Here is an 18,225-nt window from a genome sequence, read left to right on the forward strand (position 1 = left end):
GATCACCTTGTTCCGGTTCACTTTCTTGCACAGTATGTTCATTCAACACATATTTTGCTCAGAAATTTGTAATTTTCATGACTTTGTTCTGCCACTTACTCTCTTTTCAAATGCATGTTCATGTCTCACATTTTATGCATTTTAGTTAATACTTTTCTTTGCCAGAAGTTTGGAGTAGCCGATTAAATTTAGGCCATTTATATTCTTATTATGCTTGTAACCACACCTCATGTAGACTGTATGAACAAGAGTTTTGTTACAATTCTCATGTCTTTTATGAATCTCAAAAATCATTTAAGCAATTTTTTCTTTGTTTTGTTTTTGTTTTTGTTTCCATTCCCACATGCAGCTGTAAATTGTTGTTAGCTCATTAGAATCAAATACTTACACTTACTCTACAACCATTGGTCACATTTTTCAGCATTGCCTTTTGCAGCATCAGATTTGGTGTGTGTACTACATAATTCTTTCTTATACTAACTAATTATGCAATTTTTCAAACTCACCATCTCTTGCTCTCTTGTTTAATTTGGCAACATCAGCAACAATATTTTCTGTTGGACCTTTTGTTCTCACAAAGAACAAATGGTGAACATGTGGCAGATTTGTTTTCTAACCTCTTCTGCCTCACCACTGCCACTCTTTCTTTCTGCCCCTCTTGAAACAAACTCAGATATATTTTAAACTTTAAAGGACTCATGCTCTACTGGATGGGGAAATTCACAGCAAAAAGTGTTCTCTTAAGTTTTTCATACTTTAACATTCACAGTAAGGAATAAGACAAATTTCTGTATCCACAATTTCTAGTTTTCCTATAAATTGAGCTACAATGAGAGAGTTTGAGGATTGTAGCTTTATCTCATTCAAATGAAAGATGAAATTATATGTCCTGCTCTGCATTTGCTAAGGAATTTAATGGTATTCAAAAAATGTGAAACAAAAAGGACCAGGTGATGCATTACCAGCTGCATCGGCTTTGCTTTCAAACTGCATGATAATGTAGAGGAAAGCATATCACATGGTTTACTACCATAGGTTCATAGGTCTGTACATGGCTAACAACCACTAGGACCTTTGTAAGCCTAGCCTTGCAACCCAAATGTGACTCACAAATCTGATTTATAGAGGGGGTGATTTACTGACTGTGCCTGTCTATCAGAGACAGGCACCAGACCAGGGGTGAATTTCTGATACCCGTCTATTGGTCCAAGTTGCACTTAAATAGGGATAGGGAGCAACTCTGCTTCATATTGATGGAAAGCCTGTTCCAGAGAATGGGAGTTGTCTGAGAAACATATCTTTATCTCTTACATGTCCTATTTATGTCACAAGCAGAATTTAGGTCTTTTAATCTGATGTGGTTTGTTTTGCAGATGTGCAAAAGGTTCATCAAAACAGGGTCCAAGGATTACTTGTCTACCAGGCAAAGATCACCTCTCAGAATTCTGTATGACACTGAGTAAACAGGCAAGGATTTGAGGTGATCTCCTTAGGACATTTTGTTTATTACCTGTATTTATTTTTAATAAGGAACCTTTGTGATAATTATAGTTGCTGCACGTGTCTGGCCAGGTACATAACAACGGGGGCATTGTACACTATGATGGGTCTGATAAGGGCCATTTCCAGTGGTATGACCACCTCTCTGTACCTAGATGCTATGTCTTTAGTAACATAACAAGGAATTTCTTACTACCTTGGGTACATGTTGGTCAAAGGTTAAGTTACAATCTGACTAGTGAATCACCTTTTAAGGGTGTTTTATTGATTAGCTAGTTACCCAGGGTGGCCAAAAGGTACTATAATGCATTTCTTGGTATTGGGTTTTAAGCCATGGCTTTGGCAACCAAGAATTGGTATGTGTTAGACCTTCCTGAAGGGTGTTTTGCTTTGGGGATATTCAGTGACTGCTCCCAGTTTGCAAACATCTGAGAACTTTGTTAGTCAGAGGTCTTTGACATTGGCTTTGACATCTGAGAAGTAAATGCCAAAGAGGAGTGGGGTCCCACACAGAGCCCTGAGAGACTCCATTGGTTACCAGTTTCTTTGTTGAGGTGTTGTTGCTGATTCTAACCTCCTGGGTCCTATCAGAGAGCCAGCTATCTATCCAGCATTTTATAAAGGGGTTTATAGCTAGTTCTGTAAGGTTTTTGTCAATGCCTTTGTAGGATATTGTATCAAATGCTTTAGCCAGATCTAGATAGACTGTATGCATCATTTCCCCCTCATCCATTGTCTTAGTGACATTTTCAATGAAGTCCACCAGACTCGATAAATATGTCCTTCCTTTGACAAATTCAACCTGGGATGGATCCAGTGTGTGGAGGTCTTGCATGTCTTTGTTAATAATTTCCATGATAATTCTTTCTATAGCTTTGCAAATGAGACTAGTCATACTAGTAGGTCTGTAGTTTCCAAGCTCTTTTGAAGGTCCTCCCTTATGAAGGGGGATGGCTGTTGCAGTCCTCCACTCATGTGACACAAAGCCTGTTCTAAGACTGTAGGTAAATAATGACTTCAGGATCCTGATAAGTCGCATCTTACATTATTCAGAAGGCATTCTGGGATGTCATTGCGGCCCACTGTGGCCGTTCTTGGCTTTAGTGAGTGCAGCCAGTACATGCTCCCTAGTTATAGTTAGGGGGTTTATGTTTGAGGGTATTTTTAGGGGGGTGTTTAGGGGTGAGAGGGGGGTAAAGCTTGAACTAAATTTGTCCAATAACAGGTTTGCTATATCAACTGGCTTGGTGAATGTGGCACCATTAACCACCAGTTCAGCAGATTGCTATGCGCTGCCCTTGAGGTTTCTGACATAGCTGTAGAAGGCCTTATGGTTGTCTTTCACCTGGGAGGCTATCTTAATCTCAAAGTTGGGTTTGCTTGACATAATTATCCCTCTTAGTTGACTATTCAGTTTGATGAGAGTATTTTTATCTTTATGTGAATTACCCTTCCTGATTTTTGCCATATATTTTTTCCTTTTGTGTTATGATGTCGCCAGGGTGGTTTGTTTCTGGGACTAGTTCTGGACTTACTTCTGTTTGGTACAGCAGTCTTCATGCAGCCATTGACATGGTTGTACAGCGTTTCTGAGAACAATTCAGCATAGGTCGCGGTGGTCTCAGGGTCTGGAGGGGCACTGAATTTTGACAAATCATCCCTTAATAAAAGGTAATTTGCCGTGGAATAGTTCCTAACTGTTACTGGATTTAATGGGATTTTTTGTAACATCATTGCTATCTGCAAGCACTTTTAAATGCAGCAATACCATCCATAGTGGATGATCTTGAGGGACTGTAGGCTCTTTCTGATTAATTATGCCCATATGTGCGCCTGCAGCATCTGCCCTGTCACATTTTTGGTCATTTTAATATTCCCCAGTAAGAAGAATGTTGATTTATATTACTTATTAGAAATGGTAAGCAGGACTGTAATGGTGTTTTACTTTCTCTATTTGATTTAACATTTTGAAACTCTTAACAGCTTTGAATTCCAGGGGAATGTTGTTGTTATTCAAGATGCAAGTCAGTTCTAAGCACTTGATTTGTATAACATTTGCACTATAGGTCATTCTCAGTGACAGAATAGTACAGTAATGACACCATCAGTGCTAGTCAATCAGAGACAGGCTGCAAACAATCATTTTACTTGGATACTGCAATAATTGTTTTTTTCTTCCAACCATTCCCCTGAGAACATGTGTTGTACGTTATGCATTTTTGTACAGTGACATCAGTCAACACCAATCCATCACACAACCTTAATTCATGGGTAAACTATGTACCAGTCTCCACAGCTGCTCATATTTTGTTACCTAAGGCAAAACAATCAGTTTTATGCTTGTAATAAAGTACAAAGAGGAGTGCATTAAAATAACTTTTCAGGAAACGCTACTTATGGCAAGCCAATAGTCCCATACATTCTTCCAGACTTACAGTTCATTTAGCTCTGTACTATATTCCATGTGAAAAATTTTTTAAACGTAGGGGAAAAAAGCTTGAAATGCTTCTCTCCTTTCTTTCTGTTTTTGACTGCTGTGATATATGTCAGTATATAACAAATCCAAGTAGCGGTGGGAGAGCAGATAATAACTAAAGTAAAATGCATACTTTTTATTTGTAAATACAGTTTCACTTCAACTGCTGACATCTTCTTCCTGTCTAGTGTCTCGAGTTCATAGGGGAAGTCAGAGCACGCATCTTCTGTTGCGTTGGAAGAACTAATCCTCCAGTGCAACAAATGATTTGGGAAAACACAGGCTGCATGGTGCAGTTGTTCTTTAGATGATTTTTGGATTATTGTTGAGAAAATTCTTGCTTGGAAAAAAATACCAGGCAGTGTTATTCCTCATTGTGTGTTTCACAGAGAAATATTTGTTATATTAAATGGTAAGCAGAGCCCATTATGTTGTAACCTTACAGGCATTCTCAGGGTTATATAATTTATACTTACCTTATTTCTACAGAATGGAAAGCATGTAAAAGACTCTCTTGCCATTTCCTCTGTATTGAGTTGCCATGGAAACAGAAATCAGTTGTTTGCCTTAACCTCCTGATTCACTTTTTGTCATCCACTATATAATATGTGCTGGAATAAGGGACTTTGTGGGCCTGGATCTGTAATTTAGGATGGGGCTTGACTATATTGTATGATCTTTAGAGCATGATGTGTAATTATTCAATGAAAAGGGTGATGTTTTTAACAGGGTGTGAAACCACAAGAAAGAAGGCTCCGCCTCCAACATACAGACGAGGGACATGTTTTGAGGAGAGGGGAGAAACAAGGGTACTCAAAGTGCACTAACTTTATTCCATCATACTGAATGACTATAAAAGCATTCCTGAAGAGATTATAGGGACCATGAATGCTAGAGGAATTTAAAACTTCTAGGGAATTCTTAACAATATTTCTTATGAGGGTATAAAAACATAATCTGCTGGTTAAGTAAGATGTGCTGCTTCTGCAGTAAGTTTGGCATTGGGAAAATTAGGTTAGGTTAAGGAATTCTTGTCAGTGATCATAATCGCTTTCTATAACAAAGTAGCAGTTGCTGTTTTGTTATTGTTTTTTTTTTTTTATTATAGAAATAATTGCAGCTTAAGTTGTCTTTAACTAGATGAATTATTCTAGATCTGCAGGAATTGTTTTCAGATGTGACATAGAAAAGTGGGTTACTTAAGGAATTAGAGTACATATCAGAAAACTACATAACGTATTCTGCGTGCAAGATGCATAACCCAGACGGTTTTGCAAAATTAACATCTGATTAGTGCAGCTTTGAAAATGTGTACATAATATTGGCAATCTTGAAAAGTCTTTGAAAAAAAACTTCTGGTAGCCTTTCAGGAAGTCTGGTAGATTACAATTCTGACTGTAGAAATTGACCTGATAAAAAGGTCCTAATATAGCATTTGCATTTTCCTAAGTTACACCACCGATGCATAATTTGAAGTTTATCTGAATGACGTACAGAGTTAGTGTGGCATGCTAGACAGAAATGTATAGACCGCAAATGTATTACTAAAAACAACACTTGACCAAGCCTTCTTTTCTGTTTTCTGATTAAATGTAGTTTGGTGATGGTTTTATCTGATCAGTTTCCTTTTCAGAAAAAAAAAGGAACCAGGCAAAGCTTATTTAGGGAATTGGAAGTGACCGAGAATTTTTAAATGTGGGGCCAAAGTTGTCCACATCTAGGGGGGGATTGGCCTTGTATTCTCTTAAGCAGTATAAGTTACAGTGGGGTAAGTTATTAAAAACGTTCAAGAAGTGCAGTTTTGCTGAATCAGATTTGTCCATTTGAGTTTCAGTGAAGTGACACCTGTTAGGGCAGCTAAATAACTGATAGGCTGTAGAAAGAAGCCCCGCCCCTTTCACAGCCTTGCCCAAGGAGTATGAAAATACTGCAGACTGTCACCCCTACAATCATGTATGTAGTAAAGCTCTACATATAGGCAGACAGTACAGTTGCCCAAGTAAACTTACCATAACAGATGATGTTCAAATGATCACTGATGCAATAACCTTATCTAAATGGGTTATTATCCTGCCTAGAATATAATAGCCAGCCAGCAACCAAAGCTTCAGGACATCTTCCATGTGCCCAAACCAGTAGTCAGCTCAAGCTGACTAAAACAATTGGTTTGGGTGCCAAGTCCTTCAGATCTTTCATGCCAACAGAGATAGGAATGCTGAGACCTGAAAGGACAATGCTACAAAAAGCAAAAAATAAATGCCCACACTCTGGCTTAAACACCACACACACAAAAAGAAGGGGGATGGAGGAAGGGAGCAGATACTCCAAAAGTGATCATTCTAACACCTACTGTTATGGTAGATTTACTTACCCAGCTGTATTTTGTTCATCATATTGATCACTGCTGCAGTAGCCTAAGCTATAGGAGTAGAGTATCCTAGTTTTTACAACATTTGGGAGGTGAAAGGAGAAATGTCCAGTAGCCCCTGGAGAATGGCCCTAACAAAGCGTGATGCAGACATAAAGGAGGAGTCAAGCTTACAGTGCTTTGTAAAAATAAGTACTGAGGGCCAGGTTGCAGCTTCTGCAATACTTCTAGAATCCAACCCTTTACAAAAAGCCATGGATGAAACCAAGGCCCCTGTAGAGTGAGCCTTGACCCTGCCTGGAATAGATTTATTGTGGTGAGTATAATAAAAGGTAATAGCCTTAGACAACCATTTGGAAATGGTCTTTTTACGCACAGGTTGCCCCTTCTTATCTTCACATGAATTGAACAATTCATCCAAAGATCTGAAAGACTTGAGTTGTGCCAAGACTGTAGCTGAGTTGTCTGTGGATATCCGAGGTATTGAGTACCCATCCTCCTCCATTTTTAGGTTCAGGAAGTAAAATGAGGAGCTGGAAAGTTTGGCTTACAGTAGCCATGGATACCACTTTAGGTATAAAAGAACAACTAGTTCTCAAAGAAACCCACTTTCTGTGGAAAATGAGATAGGGTTGGCTCACCATAAAAGCTTGCAACTCAAATAACTTTGCAGATGTCAGAGCACTCAGTAGAACTTGCATGTTAACCTCAGGTTAGTTAGTACAAATGGAGCAGGTGTTAGCTTCTCTAACACAAAAGTAAGATCCCAAGGAGGGGCCACTAGTTTTCTAGGGGACCTATTATGCAAAATCCCTTTCAAAAATACTTGACATATGAGAATGCATTGAAAGGATCATCCATGAGCAGGCATGCTGAAATAGCCAATAAATTAATCTTAACAGAGGAGTAAGAAAGGCCATAGGATAGAAACTTGCACAAATATTGTAAACCCAGAGAACAACTAGGCCTAAATGGGTGCCGGTTATGTTACTGGCACCAACTAGAAAACCTTTTCCATTTATTAATGTATAATTTTCTTGTAGCAGGTTTTCTTGCTTCCATTAGTACCTTCTGTACATCCTTGGTAAACCGCTGCCTAAAAGGAATTAAAACCCTATCATCCAAGCAGTCAACAAAATTTGATGGGGTTGAAGTATATCAGACACCCCTTGTCCCTGTTCTTGTAGGAGTAGATCCAGTCCATGAGGAAGCTTGTGGTAATTCTCCCTGGCCATTGCCAAAAGAAAGGAGAACCATGGTTGTCTGGACCAGAAGGGAGTCACTACAATGATCTTAGAGGATTTCCTCTGAATCTTCATAAGTATATAGGAGCATTCCTGTCCAAGGAAAATAAAACGCATCTGTCTTCCAGGCCTTCTTGCATAGAATCCTGGTGAGGAATCCTGCCAGCTGATTATTCAGAGAGAAGTCTAAAAGGTCTACTTGAGGAACTCTCCACAGATGGATCAAATCTGACCCAAGAGAGAAATTCCTGTCACTTTGAAAAAGACTTTGCAAAGGTAAACTAGTCATCTAAATACAGAAAAATATGCATACACTGTAGCCTTCAATGAGCTAAAACTGGAGCTAGACAATTTGAACTATCTACTGCAACAATGTCCCTTAAAGAGTCTTTCTGACTTGTTGGATTGTCCTTGGTTTTATGAGATTCCAGAATTCTTTCTGAAACCCCTTGCTATTTTTTCTTAAATGTCTACTTTCATACATTTAGTTTAGACTGTTTATTTTATATTTTTCCAAAACTGGATGAGGGTTAGAGAATCCCTTAGAAAATTTGGAAAAGGAGAACTGAAAAATCTTAAAGGTTTCCTGTATCAGCTACCCCCCCCCCTACAAAAAAAAAAAAAAAAAAAAAAAAAAACATTTTTGATCACATCTGCAGCAGACAGGCCAAAAATTAAATTTCTAGCCAAAGGAAAATTGAAAATCTCTTTTTTAACATCATCTTGGAGGTTCTGAAAATGCAGACAGGTAAAGCTTCTCAAAACAGTATTGGTGGCCATAGCCCTGGAAAAAGTATCAACTGAGTCATGCACACACTGTAAACAATGTGTAGTGACTTTACACTAGAAGAAACTTAAGTTAAATTAGATTCTTCCTCACAAGAAGAAACTGCAGACAACAAAACATTCCTTATACTTTTACAATTGCTCAGAACAAACTAACATTTACCCTGACAGTTCAAAGTTCTGAAAATTCAAAGTTGCCGAAGCATACACGTTTTTCTCATACTTCTCAATAATCTTTCCATCCTTATCAGAAAGAGTATGGCTGGAATTAGCTGAATGTTTAGCAGAAATAGGATTAACTACAGCTGTAACTTTACAGCGGTCGGCCCAGTGGTGCAGCTGTAGAGTTGTCACCTCACAGCAAGAGGCTCTCCAGTTCGATTCTTGGCTGGGGTGCCTTCTGTGCGGAATCGGCATGTCCTCCCTGCAGTCGTGTGGGTTTCCTCAGAGTGCTCCGATTTCCTCCCGCGTTACAAAGATATGCAGCTGAAGCATTTCTCCCTGGGCCTCCGCTGAAAATTGGCTTCATTCCAAGTCAGACTTTCCCAGTTAACAAATGTTAAATAAATAAAATAAAATATAGCTGCTGCATCAGGTGTAGGAAGAGTGTATACAACAATTAAAAGATTGAGGAACTATATGTATCTTATCTGTTTCTTTTTTCTTTTTTTTCTTAAGGGCAGCTGGCTGACTGTCAGGAAAACTGCAGGCAGTAAGATGCACATTCTCCACAGATGGCAGAACTGGAGGACTGGGTGAAGGTTCTGGAAATTCCTTCTGTAACAGCTCATAGTGTTTCCTGAGGGACTGAGAAACCTCAATGTTCTCCCAATGAAAACACTGGCACATTTTGGAAATACTTTCAGAGAAAGAGAAATCTCACATGGGCTCAGAAACTGAGCTCACCTCTTAGTCTAAAATCAGAAATCCAGGAGAAAACCCTGCATATGTCTCTTCTTGTCCAGATTCAGACTCGAGTCTCTTCTGGAAAGGCAGTATCCCTCTTTCTTTTATCAGAAACTGTTTATAAGTAGGATCTATAGCCTGAATTAAATACTGAGCCAGATGACTAAGGAAATTTGAGAAGAAGTAGATACATATTTATTTTTCTGTTTATTTTTGACAGGAAAACTGGGGCCAGCAGTATTGTTAATGGCAGTAGCAGCTTTCCTAGGGATGGTCACAACAAGCCTTCCCTGTTCCCTCTCCCAGTACCAACAAAGTGACTCTCTCGCTCACAAAGATAAACCCAACAGCCTCAGAAGATGTAATTAACCCCCAGTCCATAATGGCTGTCGATGCTGCACCAGAGTGATCTGGGGTAAATAATAAATGGTCTAAGATACAACTTATGGCCACAGCAGAGTCTTCCAGCTGCAGCTGAAGAAAACTGCTAGCCTGTTTGCTTAACTTTTTTCTTTTTATGGCTGGAAGAAGCAGTGACAGTCTGTTCTATGGTCAATGTGAAATGGTAAGTGACTCCTAGGGAAAACTAGCAGCAAAAGCTGGTAAAACACAAAAAAAAAAAAAAAGCCTTAAAAGTCACTTTTTCCACAATCAGTAAACTGCCAGTTCCAAAAAGTAAAGCAAACACAATTTTACTTCAGAAAAACATGGTTTTAATTTAGTTCAAATAACTTTTAAACTGAGAGTAAAACAGGACTCTCATTTCAAAGTACAATACAGTCTTGTGACAGTCCATTAAAACACAAACTCCTAGTTTTAAAATAACTTTTTTGAACAGGAAAGTGTTATGAAACAAACAATATTTTAAAATGGAAGATTCACCCCCAGAGGGAATTTATCTGTCCAGCAAAGAAACAACATAAGCCAACCATCAGTCCTCAAAAGCCTCAGACGAGTATATTCTTTGGTGGCAAGAAAGCTCTGGAGGGCTTGGGGCCCAAATATTCCTTTTGTAGTCAGCTCAGCTCAAACTGACTGATAGCTGGGGTGTGTGGAAGGTGCCCTGACACTTTAGAAGCTGTCTGGCTGTTGTATAACCCATGTAGCTAATGCTATTGCGGGAGTGATCAGTATGATGAACATACATACATGTTTACGTTAGACACTCTGTTAGGAACTGCAGAGTATAGCAATTAAAAGAGATCGCATTGGAATCTGTTTGGTCATGTCTTTCAAAATTGTCTGCTCTCTTATGCATAGTATAAAAATGCTTAAATGTTTATGTTAAGTCAGTGTATTTAAACTACTTCATTATAACCTTCAGACAGGGCAAATAGTTATTAGAAAATGGATGGCTGGATATTTAAAACGATCTTCCAGTCACTTGCACATACCTATAGTTTACGAGGTGCTAGCTGCCATTGAATACCTCAGGTTTCTCTAGGAATGTTCTTTTTTAACATGCCTGATGAGTTGTATAATTTGTTGAGCACATGAAGTAGTAACAAAACATAATATGTACTGCTTTCCATATAGCAGTTTTCTTTTTATCAATTTAGTTTTTTGTAATTTAAAGTGTTAATGCCTTTTACCATTTATGTTAGACAAAATTGTGAATTTGTTTCTTTTTCTTAAATTCCTAAACTTCTCATATTTTCTTAAACTATGTATCCCTTACTGTGAAAAATGTTACTACCTGCAGTACATTCTCATACTAATAAAAACAAAAATCATCTCCATGCTGAGAAGAAAGCATCAGTGCTGTTTTGAGTTGCAACATAACCTGTTTAACAATACTGTATGATTTGATATGAGATTTATTCTGTTCTTCTTAGGGAAAAAAAGTCTCCTGTCAAGTTTGTTTTCTTGCTGAGTTTCATGTTAACTAACAACAATAAAATAGTAAGAACTATTCCATCAACTGATACTTTGTGGTACTGTAGTTTTTTTCTATATTTGGAAATGTTTGTGTAGTATAATATACAATGCAGTTTAAGACATTTCTACCAATATCCAAAACTTCAGACTAGTCTGCAACGGAAATACTAGGAATCAAAGAAACCAGACCATCAGAGCACTCGGTCCACCAGACCAATTACTGATTCTGTCACTGTCTTCTATTGGCATTATTTTACTGTCTCACTATGTCCTAATCACCATCACCTTTTAACATATTTGTAAGCTCCCCCTCACAACTGTGTATGTGCCCCTCTTTTCACTGAAGGTAATTGCAAAAGCTGTAGTGATTAGCAGATGACTTGCTTAGTTATACTGTAAGTTGGAAAGGGAAACAGATGACTTGCAGGCATGTGTGCATTGCTATCCAGGTTACGTTAGTTTCCTGTTTGCTGTTTCAGTCAGTCACACATTTTTATTACAACAACCATTATCAGCGGATTCATGTATGTAAGACGTTGCACAGAACAGATCAGGATCATGCACAGGTACTGGGTACTCAGTACATTCTGAGAGTGAGTGTAAATTAAAGACAACCATGAGGTTTTGTCACATGGATAGACCAAATCTGCAGATCAGTGAACTTTACAGTGAAAGGGACAGAGTGATGAGATGAAAAGGCCATGGCTAGTGCCATTTACTTTAAAAATCATCATAGTAAAAGGGAAAGGGTGACATGAAATAATGCATTTAAACATGGGGAACATAACAGCTGGGAGCTGGAGTATTGTCAGCATGTTTTTTTTTACACTGAACATGTCTGTCATGGGTTGATGACACTACTACCACCAATGCAAAGAGAGCTGATGATCTATTGAGTCACACCAGTAGTACACAGCAGGTAAAAATAAGCGACAAAGTCTAGCCTCAGTAATCCATTCACACTTGATTTGTGCATTTTTCTTCCTTTCGTCTGCTTTTACATTTACTAGACAAAAGGTCACGGGGTTACACACACTTTTTTTCATGGGGAATGCATTACAAGTTGGAAATGAGAATGAAAAAACGTATAAAAAAATGTATAACATCTTTAAATCAGTTTTCACTACATTGGCTTCCCCTGGCACCACAGTGGCTTTCATTGTTTTCTTTATATTTCACTGGTCACAATAATAATACTGCATGCCTGTATGCTGCATTCCTGTGCGCTCCCTTCTCTCTTACTCAACTAGACTCTTTAAAAACATTTAAATTTGCACTAAAAGAACACTATCTCAATAACCTTGTCTGTTCTTGTAGTCGTATGATTAAACCACCTTAAATGTTTTGGCCACTGTACGCTACAGATACTTTTACTAACTTAATATAGTTGCAGTTTACAGCATCTGTCTTTGTATCCAATCTCTCTATTTCTGTGGCTGAATAAACATAATTGATTAGACAGTATTCTTACTTATGAGAATATACAAACAGAATTACTAAAAATTCAACACACTGGGTTTATTTTCTTGTATTGTATACCTCTATAATATGTATTTGTCTTGTATATCTACTTCAGTTTGTATTATGTAAAAACTTTCTTGACTTTCAAAGTTAAGCTGATGTTATGTAAAAATTTCTGTGATTGTATGGAGCTTTTCTCTACGGGCCTCCACTGAAAATAGGTCTTTGGGCCCAGTGGACTTTCCCGGTCAACAAATGTCAATAAATAATACTATAAATAATCTGTGGAGACAATTGATATCATATCTACTTACTGTACTGATTTGTTGCCCATCATGTCATTATTATTCTCTTTGGCTTCCATAAGATGCTTTGCAGGGTTTTGCATGCTATACTTTGTGTTTGTGGTTTAAATTTCTTCATCACGACTCTCACTGATGTAAGTCTGTACTTATTATGATAACTTTTCCATTCTTAGAGCTGTGTTCGTTTTTCACTCTGCCATAGTGTTTTTCTCACCATCATCATCTTAAAGATAGCTTTATGTCATTTGTGCATCCGTTTTCTCTGTTTCTTACTGAATATTAAGGGGTGATCTATGCCTGACCTACAGTGCACTCACAAATCCAGCCCTGATGGAGCTGCTATACATCCACAAGTCAAACAGCATGAGGGTTACATGAAGTAGGGAACTAAACCTAGTCAGTGACTCAAATAAAACAGGCTGGAGAGACAGATATGTGTCTCGAAGACTGCCCCTTCTTTGGAACAGGCTTCCTATTCATATTAAGCAGAGCCCCTCCTTGGCCCTCTTCAAACACAATTTGGATCAGTGGATGGGGAATCATAAATTCACACCCGGGGTAGTGCCTCTGCCCCTTATAGACAGGGGCACACTGTAAGATGCTCAATGCACAGGCACAAATCTATGCAATCCTCTTGCCTCTAGGGGCCACGTATTGCGTAAAATTGAGTTACATTGGCTAGGTTTGTAAGGGCCCTTAAGCCATTAACCTAGTCTCCAATGAACCTATTAACATTTGTGTCTGGCATTTCAGAAATTGCATTTTTGTCTTTTTTGGAAATACTTAATTATTTTGAGCTTTTCTCCCTGGGCCTCCAGTGAAAAGAACTTGAGTCCAGTCTGACTTTCCCATTAAACAAATTAACTGTGTTACCGCTTTCATTTAAAACCATGTTAAACTTCATCAGACCTGATGAAGTTTAACATGGTTTAAAATGAAAGCGCTAACACAGTGATTTATTTTTGTTAATAAAGTGTGTTTTGGAACTGTTGGATTTGTGGTCTTCAGCTGTGGAGACTGAGCTACATTTGCCCTTATTTTATTTAGTTTGTGCTAATTTTTAGAAATGTGCTACAGCTGCATTTAAGGATATAAACACAGTAAATACCTACATCTATCTATTACTGGTTCTAAGGGTTTATGTTATGTTATGCATTTATGTAGTCATGAAGGGAATCTAAAAAATGTTGCACTTCTGTGATATTTTCCTAAGTACTGAAACCGGCATGAACAGAAATAAACAAACTTATTTCATTTGTGTTGCAGAAAACTTGCTCAGTGTGATCGTCTAATTGAAGTGGACGACATGTTGATGATGGGACGCAAGCCAGACCCTATGTGTGTATTTACATATGTCCAATCTCTCTACAATCATTTGCGCCGTTTTGAATGACCAACCCTTTAATGCAGAGACACTCAACTTACGACATCTGAGGCGACTCAGGAATGCATCTTTTGAATGCGATGCCACTGCTTTATTCAGTGCATGCAGAGCTGCTGAGCTTGGATCGACGGTTTTCAGTCTCGCAGAGAGCAGCATACTGTGATTCAGCATGGTGCTACATGTAGTTTTAGCTGTATTATGCTACGTTGTTGTTTTTAAACATGCAAGGACATGTTTTAAAGGTGCAGAGACTTAATTTTTTAATAACAAAGGCTGTTTTTCTACACTGGGATGGTATCAAGCTCCCCAGTGACCCTCCCTAAGATAAAGCAGGTACTGGAAAATGAATGAATAAGAGCCCTGTATCAATCAGTGCATTCTAAAACTGTAGCTTTTTTTGCTACACCAACTGGTCTGTCTAATAGGAGACATTATTCTTGGTAGAAAAATGTTCCTGCATCTATAATCCTTTAAATAGTTATAAAAACCCATGTGTCGCATGTGTGTTACTCCTTTAGTTCCATGAATTTACATATGCCAACTTTACCGGAATTCCTATGCATTTTAATGCATACTTCTGCTGCCTGTCAGCTGCACTGTTTTTTTTCTTTCTGCATGTTTGGATACCTGGAATTATTATGCAGTGTTTTTTTTCACATTAATTTGAATGAATTTCTTGTTTTGTTCCAGACTGTTTCTGGGTGCTGCACTTCCCTGGTTACTTTTAGATAGCACACATTTAATTGATGCTACAACAGCTTGTATGGCCTTTACTGCATCAATTACTCTGACTTTAGTTCTTTGCATGGTGTGTTGAGGGCCTCTAGGTGAGATTAAATTGATGGAGTTCGTCCTGCTACATATTAGAGATCGTCGAATATGCTCCGATTCAGAATGTGAGACTGATGCTAGATCATGTAATAAAGCTGCCTTTGTAAATAATGCTGAAACCTCAACTGACTTACTCAAGAACTTGTAAACCACAGCACTCTAACGTCAGTAAATAAGTTCCGAAGTAGAATGCATTTCCTTATTTAAACAAAGATCTTGCATATGTTTAAAAAATGGTTTGAAAGAGGCTTCAAGCATGACTTTTGGAGCACACAGTTTTAATTGCACCCAATACTAAGTATATAATTAATTTCAGTGAAACAAAGTACTAAGTTTTAAGAAAAAAATGAATCTGTGTAAAACTATTGTACTGCAAACCTCTGGCAATTTTGAAGAAATAATGATACAGGACAGGGCTGCTATGCAGTCGGTAAGTCTGGACTTCGTGTTTTCTGAGGTTTCAGTGCAAAATGATTCATGTACTCTACTGCTTACTTCAGTTTGCAGCAAGATGGATCTTTGAACAAAGGTAAGATACGTACCCTGTGTACCTTCCAAAAATGTGAGTAAAAGGCAGTTTCCTATTGTAGACTACAATTTACTATTGATTGTAACATTTTCTTTCTACGTTTCCTTCCTCCTGTGGCCTTCTTCCAAGATGAAATAAACCAACTTATTAATGGAAATAACAGAAGAAAGAAACAGACTTTCATGTCATTTCGTATTTAAAGGTCTCTTGTGTTAAGTTAGTCCTTGATTTTACACTGAATGTAAAATATAGCTTTCAGAATGTAAATGATTACTGGGTACCACATTACCTTTTGATACCTTTTTACAGTCTCTATTTCAGGAAACATCATGTGGTTATAGATGCTGGGTCACTTGGGATTTACATAAAGGATGCCAAACGCTCAAAGAGGAAATCATTGCACATTTAATCATGTGTTAAAAGATAGTTCCCATGGTTCCTTTTCGAGCAATTTTGTTAAATTTATTTTTAGTTTGCTAACATGCTTTCAGGCTTTCTTATAACAGGTTGTTTAAGGGAATCAGATTTTCATACAGTACAAACATATTTGGTATAACTAAAAAGGCCCTGAACAATCCATCTAATAATAGATTTGTCTGGTAGGAAAGTTAAGATCAGGCACTGGTTCTCTTTATCTGGTGTTAGGCCAGGTAGTGATGTAATGATGGTTGCCATTTCCACAGCACTGGCATTCTTAATGCTGTGTTTCATTAATTACTATGCAACATTGTTAGACATTGTCATGATTTTCTGTTGGCAAAATCTGGTCTAAGTTGAAGAATGCTTTTGAAGTTATGTGATGGTAAATACCAAAGTGCGAATGAGAAACGGACTCCTTAAATGATGCTACTTAGTCAAAGGGCTAAGAGTCAGGGTTCAGTGGTGCATACTGGCCAGAAGTTACTCTACCTATGCCAAAGTCCAGATGTATGACTCTGTGGGATGGAAGGATGATGCTCAGCCTAGGCTGGAGAAATCTCAGTAGTTGCAGTTATCTCAATGCAATGTAAACTTCTTGTTTAAATTTCAGTATGCTTTAGATTTGCACACTTCATCTGGAGTACCTACCAGTAAGATAATCAAAGTGAGACATTGCAGTTATTTAAACCACCCATTATCCCAGTGCATCTGTGTGTGAGATACTGTCACAGCAAGACAACAAATGGCTTTTAGTTACCAATCCCATTCGTTCTTCTCTCATTTTGTCCTTCTGTCTTGCATCACTCAACTTTTGAGGCAGCTTGAAACTGGAATGTTGCCACAGTTTAAAAAGGGGCAGTGGCACTTCGTGTTCATAGGATAGTCGTGGAGGTAATGTCTATTTCATGTACTGCCTAAGAATACATTCATGTACATTGAAAAGACTATAGAAAGTGGGACAGTCATGTTGTGCCACATAAGCAGTGACTGTTTGTCAGTTAAATTGAGCTTTTAAAATTATAACATGAAGCAAAGGCATTAGCAGATGATTTTAGGAAATATTAGAGCTGTGTCTGAGGATGCTTTATATTCCAAGCAAATGTCACCTCTCAGTAACCTGTAGGAGACTGAGAAAACAAAACAGAGTCTTAAGATGATATGTGTAGGACAGGGAATTCATACCTTATATTCTCTTGGTGAGAAACCTTTGCAGGTGAGGCACCTGCAACAGTTGGAACACACTCAAACATTCAGTTTCTGTAGTATTAGGCCAAGCACTTTATATATATATATATATATATATATATATATATATAAATAAATTAGTTACCTAGCTTAATTTCAACTAGTCAAATAGCCCATCAACAAGAATATCTGCGGAGAATAAATAGGCAATTACTATGGAGTAGGTGAACAAAAACAAGCCTTACAATCATCAACTTTCTTCCAGTCATACACACCTAAAAAAGTGAAAAGCATAGCAGTAATGTAGCAAGGGTGGGGTGAAGGGGGCAGCCGCCCCAGAAACAAAGTTTTAGGGAAAGCAATTGAGAGCTTCTGCATTCTTTTTTTCTGAATTGAAATGCTAATACAGAAAGACACTTCAGGAAGCCAAAATTAGCTTGAAGGGAGGAGTGGATCTAGCTGCTGTAGGAAGTTGAGTGCTATAAAAGTACCAATAGTCTTTCTACAGTAATAACTTCAGCAGGGGTGCAGCCAGAAAATTCCATTTTGTATTCACAGCCTCTTTTTATTGTGCCCCCCCACATGGCATTTTAAAAAATGGCCACATCTTTAAATGTTGCACCACAAGGAGTTAATAAATGTATACATTAGTTCAGTGCTCTATAAGTATTAAAGGCATTGTTTTTAAATTAGCAATTCTCTCTGTAAGCAAGTTATGTAGCTGTTAGAAGCATCACAATTTTTAGACATAATATAGCCTGAAAAAACTGCAATGTTTCTGAGTGATGAAAAAGAAAAAAAATTACTCTGTGGTATACAAAGTGTATGCCTGGCTACACCATTGAGCCCAAGTTCTTTTTGTTCTTCACTTGAAAAGACTTGGAGGTGAAGGAGGGGTGTAGATTTGGTTGCTGGTATTGGCTTGCTACAGTTTAAACAAAGCAGTTTTTTC

At 37.9% G+C, this 18,225-nt stretch overlaps 1 protein-coding gene across 2 annotated transcripts in view; it reads left to right on the plus strand.

The window, feature by feature from the left end:
• LOC122787495 (smoothelin-like protein 2) overlaps positions 1–15,831 on the plus strand; it is a 391,980-nt gene extending 376,149 nt beyond the window's left edge. For both annotated transcript variants that reach the window (XM_044054241.1, XM_044054242.1), the window contains exon 9: positions 14,191–15,831. In XM_044054241.1, coding sequence (XP_043910176.1) covers positions 14,191–14,317 — 127 coding nt within the window. In that variant the 3' untranslated portion in view covers positions 14,318–15,831. The remainder of the gene's footprint in view (positions 1–14,190) is intronic.
• The last annotated feature ends 2,394 nt before the right edge of the window (positions 15,832–18,225 follow it).

This window comes from Protopterus annectens, chromosome 13.part0 (genome assembly GCF_019279795.1).
Source record: "Protopterus annectens isolate FY-2018-M chromosome 13.part0, PAN1.0, whole genome shotgun sequence".
Classification (NCBI taxonomy): Eukaryota; Metazoa; Chordata; order Ceratodontiformes; family Protopteridae; genus Protopterus; species Protopterus annectens.